General features: G+C 41.7%; 1 protein-coding gene across 1 annotated transcript; it reads right to left on the minus strand.

Annotated features, from left to right (window-relative positions):
* Positions 1 to 6,707: 6,707 nt before the first annotated feature.
* Ifna4 (interferon, alpha 4) lies at positions 6,708 to 7,654 on the minus strand. Its single transcript, NM_001106667.2, has one exon. The coding sequence runs from the start codon at positions 7,584 to 7,586 to the stop codon at positions 7,017 to 7,019; it is 570 nt and encodes a 189-aa protein (NP_001100137.1). The 5' UTR covers positions 7,587 to 7,654; the 3' UTR covers positions 6,708 to 7,016.
* Between the last annotated feature and the right edge of the window lie 246 nt (positions 7,655 to 7,900).

Raw genomic sequence — 7,900 nt, forward strand, 5'->3', positions numbered from 1 at the left:
CCCACCTGCCCCATGTGTGTGTGTGTGTGTGTGTGTGTGTGTGTGTGTGTTTGTGTATGTGTGTGTGTGTGTTTGTGTGTGTGTGTGTGTGTGTTTGTGTGTGTGTGTGTGTGTGTGTGTGTGTGTGTGTTTATCTGTAAAACTAAAGGTCAATCAGTGAAAACAATCTGTTTGTGTTTCTTGATGGTGATCCAAGTTCTGCCAAGTTCCCACTCATTTTCTATATATGATGTGAATAACATGAGTTAATACATATTCTGTCCATTTTTCAATTTGACTCAAGAAACTGGCATAGTTTCTGCTTTTAGAAAACAAATCCAAATTTTTATAAGAATGGAATGAGGAGCAAAACAGTCTTCAGTAAGGTTGAGGAGTGAACATGTTCTCTAATTTTATACAGTATAAAAACAAACACAACTGTTATGTAAAAAGTATATTATCATTATGTTAAGCACAATAACAGACAAAGTACAAATGAATGTTTGTTAATGGTAATTCACATTAGGGCAAAATCTTTAGCAAAATCTTACTAAAGCAAACTAAAATACGTTCGAAATAACCAAAGGTGTTGTATGTGACACGTAAGATTCATCTAGAAGAATCATTTCAAGATAAACCCAGGCCTCCATGTTCAGCCTCTCTTGCATCTCTGCTCCCCTTACGTCCTGACGATCTCCTAGGCTTGTTCACTGTTTTTCTTTTCGTAGAGACACACTCCCTGCAAGTGTCTCGTTAAGGCCTCTTTCCTGTGCTCAGCTGCCAGGGCAGAGTCTCGTTTTCCCATCACCTGTGCTGACCAGGTCTCCAGGTCTTCCAGTTGCTGATGGAATTCACCTAGGAGAGCTGCTTTCCAGGCAGCAGAGGAGTGCTCTGTATGGAAGAAGTTGAAGATCTGCTGCGGCATCTCATGGATGATTGAGATGGCCTAGGGCTTCTGAATCTAGCTGTGTCTCAGAGGACTCAGAAGTCCCTTCTGACCTTCAGATATTAGAAAGGGGAACTTCTCCTCATTTGGCCCAGGAACAGAGGCTTCCTGCTAAACATGGGAGAGCTCTGAGGCAGCTCAAAGCCCAGAGATTATAGGCCTGAGAGAGGGGGGGTGGAGGACGGAAAATGAAGATGCTGTTGGCCTACCTGAGCTGGACCTTGGTGAACCCTAGGTTCTCTTGGGACGTTTGCATGTATATGCATTGTGCTTAAGTAGGGAACCAATCATCTTTATTTTATGAACATTTACCTTAACTTTTACATCTCTTTTTCATTTTTATTTGTGTAATTTCCATACTACCTAACAAGATAGCCAAAGGCAAAGCTGTTAACTTTAGAATAGTTGTTTTCTCTGTGAATTTTAGACACACCCATCCCAATAGACTCTTGTCAATCATGTGAGATCTTTTTGGCTTCAACTCAGAAATGCTTTATGTGCATGTGAACAATTAGGCACATACACAACAAGGACTCCCCCCTACCCACACAAATGAACACACATTACTTTTCTAGGGACAAATTTCAGTCCCATACCTTCATTTTTATTCTCTTTTCTTTTAAGAGAAAGTCAAGCTCCCTCACATCTATGGGTTGCTATAGTCGCTTGAGGATTTACCAAGGCAACCATGGCCAATAAAGTCTTCAGAATGAAGGATGTGGCTTGGTTCATCATTTTATTCAGCAAAGGCTGAGATAGCAGTGAACGAGCTCCTCTGGAGTTTCCTAGGACACACATGTGCAGGAGCATGTGACTGTGCTTCACTGGAGTCACAAGCCAGTGTTAATGTACACAACCACCCTTTCCGTCAACCACTGAGGGCTATGATGCTCCTCTGTGTGTGCCTATCATTCTTAGACCATCCTACTTCCTTCTGGTGCCTACCAAGGAGATTCTAGTTCTAATGTCATGTCACCAGCACCACCTCACTCCCTCATCTGTTTCCTCTGCTCAGGTGGCAAAATATGCCCTCCTCCAGTCCTGATCTACCAGAATACCTGTCTAAGAGAAGGCTTTCCAACATCTTTATGGTCACAGTACCCTTTGTGGAGGAAGCACTTCTTTGCTAAATAATAAGCTCCCCAAGGTCTTTATGGCTGCCAATCAAGGACTTTAATGGAGGTCTTTAGCTCTCAATGGTGGCCTGCTCTCCTGATACATACATATCAAAAGTATCAACAGCTCTCAGGTGGTGATAACAAATGTTTGTGCTGTTTTTATAGCCTTCAGTAGCAAGCCAATACTTATTTTTCTAAGCACACTTTAACTGTCCAACTCTTACACTACTGAACACTTGCCATTCTCAAATTTTCTAATGTTGGCATGGATTCTATTGATCACAGCGTCTTTTTCTGGATGTTGAGTTTGCATAGTCAGTGTGAGTCTGTTTGTTTATTTTTCCTGTTGATAACTCACTCAGATGATAGTGGGGTGCAGGCAAAGAGTAATGCATTTTCTTTATTCATGATTTTTAATTTTAGAGTTAAGCAGCAGATCACAAGAAATTTATACCTTCTCTTTTCACGGTATTCTATTGCCAAGGTGTATTTTGCTCATCTGTTACTACTTTCTGCCTCATTCTGAGATTAGAATTAAACCTAAGGAAGTCAAACAAGGGGATAATGACTTTTTTTCTTTCATATTTTTTTTGTGACAAATGATTTTGGTTTGTGACAAGGTCTCAATATATTGCCTGGGCTGGCCATCAACTTCCAGATCTCCTGCCTTAAACTTCCAGGTGTCGAGATACACCCATGCACTTCCAAATTTAGCTAAGATTTAAAATATTTACTGTCTTATTTCAATTTCTCTAAAAAGTAAAATCCCGTAGCTGTTTGTTTACAAAATGGAAAGAAATGTGAGTCCACATGTTATGAACATGGAGGAAACGTAATTTCTCAAAAATGTCTAAGTGTTAGAATAAAGGGGGTGGGCATTTTAATGAAACAAAAGGGAAGGCTAAGATAGATATGCATAAGGGTGGAAAGATGCATGTGCCTGGGAAAGGCACGAAAAATAACCATCTTCCCATCATGTCACTGATCAGCCCTCAGCCTTATAAATAACCATCTTCCCATCATGTCACTGATCAGCCCTCAGCCTTAGAAGACCCACCAGTGGATGCTCTTTAATCTAGGTGTGATCTGCTCTGGAGACAGAAAGGAGTCAAAACAACCACCTCATAGCAGACTGGAAACCTGGTCCCAGTCACTAGAACACTAACCCAAATTAGGCAGGAGAAAGGGAGTAAACCCACCCAGTGAATAGTCCACTAAGCCAATGAAAACTACCTCGAGAAGAAGCTTAGAATTAGGAGAAAGAGAATCTAATGTCCCCAAATCATTTGCTCTTGTTTTAAAAAATATTTTTTTTATGACCACAGCTTTCTATCACTCCACCCCTCACAGTTCCTCCCACCTCTGTTCTCCAGATCTACTCCCTCCAACCCAATCTCAGATGGGGTACAGAAGAACAGGCCTCCTAGGGGTATCTACAAAACATGGCATATCGAGTTACAATTAGACCAGGCACAAACCCTCACATCAAGGCTGGATTAGGCAACTCAATAGGAGGAAAAGGGTCACAAGAGTAGGCAAAGGAGTCAGTGACAACTCCCACTTCCATTGTCAGGAGTCCCCACAAAACACCAAGCCAACAACCATAGCATATACGGAGAGGATATAACACTAACCGCCGACTCAGTGATTGCTGCTCTGTGAGCCCCTGTGGATCCTGCTTAGTTGATTCCCGGGGCTTTGCTCTCCCAGTGTCCTTGACCCCTCTGGCTCCCACAGTTCCTCATCTTCCTCTTCATTTATTCTTAACCTGGAAAATAATGATGCTGTTTTTAAATGATAATGCCACTCTCACAGATGGCATTTACTTTACAAGTACAGAAGGATAAAGTAAACATCCAAAATCAGCATCTGGGAGTGTCAAGGGGTGCTGAGATAAAGCTTTTCTGGAAGGGTCTGCCTATTGGAAGAGATGGAAAATGTGAAGTGCATGAGTCCAACAGGCTGCAACACAGAATCCAGACGAGCACAGAGGCTGTAATAACCTCGACTCAACCTCGACTCAACTTCTCTGTTGTTATTGTTTGTTTAAGAGTCTGGCTCATAGTACAAGTGAACTGAACTGCCCTCACTGCAAGGGAAAGTATACAATTTATTTATAAGTATGACATTCTTTACTTGAGAATGTTATGTATATAATAGATTTTGAGCACATTTACCTCATATTTCCCCCTTCAAATCCTCCTGGACCCTCACCAGGTAACTGTGGAGCAGATATTAGACAAAATGCTAACGTCACCCCATTTTGGTTTAATTAAAAAAATTAGAAAGAATCGATGGTGAAGAAGGAATGGATCATCGTGATCTTTAACTACTTCCTGCTGGCTTTAGGGTGACATGTCTATGGAACCTAGGAAAGTGGGTACGGAAATGTTGGTCAGTCTTAAGAGACTTGTTTACTTGTTGAGCAGGATCTGTGGATAGATCAGAAGGAACAGGTCCAATAGAAGCATTTATGTTTATGAGAGGAGATTGGAGCATCTGGAGGTTGCTTCTCTGGAGCTGTCCTAGATGTAGTAAGCACCTGAACTTGACAAGATGCTGAAACACACATATATTTATTATAGGTAAAGAATAAGATTAAGTGTGTTTGGGAGAAATAAAAAAATTTTCCTTAGATGTATATTTGAAACCCAGAGGAATGCTACCCTTTGGAATAGGTAGTAAGTGGGAACTTTAGGCAGATGTACTTATCTGGGTGGAGTCTATTTGGTCCATGAGAGGTAGATCTGAGTGGTTTTCCTGTAGCTTATAAGTTTGCAAAAGAGGTAACAACGTGAATATTCTTTAAGATAAGCGTTTTGTGGGTCAGAAGAAACAAGACTTTGTGAATATACAGTTGAATCATATAGTGGAAGTTTAACTAGAGTTAGGCAAATTTATGAGAACTCAAATAATGTTAGGACAGTGGCATAGTAAGGATAGGAAATATGAAGCATTTAATCAATGGAAACCATTTAGGTAAGGAAGTAACCGATACATCTGTGAAAGCTGGCATCTGACCTAGTTGCTAGAATCTGAGTTTAGAGGTCGGTTTTCTAGTTGTCAAGCTACAATTATCTTAGCTGTCAATGTAGTCAGAAATCTGGGTAAGAATAAACTATAATTTAGCAGTCATATGTCAATTCAAAAACTGACAGAGTTCACCTACAGTCCAAACAGTACCCTGTGGTCTCTGTGGTCTCCATGGCAACTTGGACAGTCAGTCTGGGTTTCAAGCCCAGAAGATTGAGGGATCTTCATGAAGAGCCCCCTTTTTCTCTGTGGATCAGATAACACATGAAATGAGAAATGTCTCACCTTGACTCAGACAGTTTGAGTCCAAGTGATGACCAAGCCTGTAGTAGTGCTTTTCAGTGGTTTTCATACCAAAATTCTGGCAATCTCTTGAAGCTATGTCCATATCTTTTGAAACTTTGTGGACAATCTCTTGAAGCTGTGTCCATATCTTCTAAGATCTTGTGGGGTAAATTGTTAGACTTCGAGAGATTCTGTCTGTCATAAACTTAAAATATATTAATAATTAGCAGACTTCTGGCAGGATTGAGGGCTATATTAATTTGTTATATCTGAGGAGGGGACACCATAATTTAATGGCAATAGCAAAAAATCATTATTTGTCAAGACAAGATAGGAACGAAAATCTTAAGTTTCACAGGTTGTGTTAAGTAGCCAAAACACATTTTGCATTAGCAGAGAAACATTTGGCTTTGCGATAGTAGAGAAACACTTGGCCCAGAGTTGGTATGGACCAGAATAAAAGAGCTGGCAACTGTGGCTTGAGATCGTGGTGACAGAAAGTGAGTTTGTCCAGGCGTGTTCAGGCCTGTGACACAAACTGAGCTGGCAGACAAGCCTTAGGAATGGCTAGTCTGGGGAGCAAAGGGCAAGCACGCGCATGTGCAGTTGAGTTACCAGACGCACGCTTAGGCAGGGTTGGAGGTGGAATGCATGCACAGCCTGCAGCCTGAAAAACACAGATTGCTGGGAACCACAGTAATGGCACAGGGCCAAGGTGCTGCTGAGCAGCAACGGTGTCAAGGGACAGATGTGGTTCTGTGGGTGCATGGCTCAGATACAGCAGGTGGGGTGGAGCTTCCTCCTAGTAGCCGGAAGCAGGCTGCTGCTACATTTCCTTGGTGGGTGTGTTGGAGGCGGGGGAAAGAAAGCACCCTCATTAGCATGTTCCATATCTCAGCAACACACACTATTCTTGTGGTGGACGGCAGTCTAGTCATTTTTTAAAAAATCTATTTTGTATTGTTGTACATGATCTCGATCTCGTTCAGATTTAGAAACCAAAATAGTTAAGCTCATCAAAATTGAGAGTAGATGATGAGTACCAAAGGTCAGGGAAGTCAGATGGACGATTATTCTGGGGAATAATGGGGTCAGAGAGGATTAAGACACATGACATGAGCAATACTGTCTAGCTTTCTACTGCACAGCATATATCCAGAAGATACCATATACTGGAGAGAAGTAGAGCGAAAGCATTAGGGTTTGTCTAAATGCTGGGCAGTGTACACGTGTATGCAGCCTGATTCTTGGACACAGTTCGTCTGTACAATTTCACTGGTGTAGAGTATACTGTTAAGAACATTGGAAAATATTGAAGAGATACCAAAAAAAACAAGGAAAGTATTTTATAAAGCAAATTTACTTGAACAAGAAATTGTTTTAATTACATTTGATGGTTTTCTACATTAAAGAAAATATAAGACTGCAAGACTGAAAATAAATACCTTAAATTATATTAATAAGAAAATAAATATATAGATATGACATTATTACAAAACAAATGCTTTTACATACAGAAAAAAACTTTGCGCAGTTTTGCTGAAATATCTAGGCAAGTTGATTGTATTCATGCCAAAATAAATGAGAGTTTTTAAACATTACAGGGTCTTCATCCAGGAGAGTCCTCTCTACTCTCAAACCTCACCACTCAGGTCTCACTTCTCCTCACTCAGTTTTGCTAGCAAGTAGACTGAGGAAGACAGGGCTCTCCACACTTCTGCTCTGACCACTTCCCAGGCACAGGGGCTGTGTTTCTTCTCTGTCAGGTACACAGTGATCCTGTGGAAGTATTCCCGCACAGCCAGCAGGGAGTCTTCTTGGGTTAGGGGAGGTTCTTGCATTCCAACCTGCTGCATCAGACAGACTTTGAGGTCACTGAGCTGCTGGTGGAGGTCATTGCAGAATGAGTCTAGGAGGGTTGCATTCCAAGCAGCAGATGAGTCCTTTGATGTGAAGATGTTCAGGACCTGCTGGGACAGCTCATGCAGAACAGGGATGGTTTGAGCCTTCTGGATCTGCTGGGCATCCACCTTCTCCTGGGGGAATCCAAAGTCCTGTCTGTCCTTCAGGCAGGAGACAGGGGAGAGTCTCCTCATTTGTGCCAGGAGTGTGAAGGCTCTCTTGTTCCTGAGATTGAGAGTGGGAGGCAGGTCACATCCTAGACAGCAGGCTGACCAGTAGCTCATCACCACCAGAACCATCAGGAAAGCACAGAGCCTAGCCATTGTGGATCTTACAGATGTTGGAGATCCTCAGGGCTCTTTGGTCCTGAACCTTCCCCTTTAGGTTCTCTGAAGACCATCCTGTGTGGATGTGTCTTAAATAGGGGAAACACTAGTTTTCATTTTCTGAATGCCCTCCTCACTCTTTCCACTTGTCTTTTTACTTTCTTTAACTCATTCTCTGCTTCTGCCTGGGCATTTTTTCCTAAAGCATTTTGGGTTTCACTATTGCTTCCGTTTTCCCTGCTACTCTCTGAAAGTTGCTTTATAGATTTTCATTTTTTTGTTTAGAGTGTTTATTGACTGTTATACCACAG

Source organism: Rattus norvegicus, chromosome 5 (assembly GCF_021556685.1).
Source record: "Rattus norvegicus strain SHRSP/BbbUtx chromosome 5, alternate assembly SHRSP_T2T, whole genome shotgun sequence".
NCBI lineage: Eukaryota > Metazoa > Chordata > Mammalia > Rodentia > Muridae > Rattus > Rattus norvegicus.

Excerpts from the sequence above, each read along its gene's own strand:
- Ifna4 (NM_001106667.2), bottom strand. The coding sequence starts at position 7,586 with ATGGCTAGGCTCTGTGCTTTCCTGATGGTTCTGGTGGTGATGAGCTAC.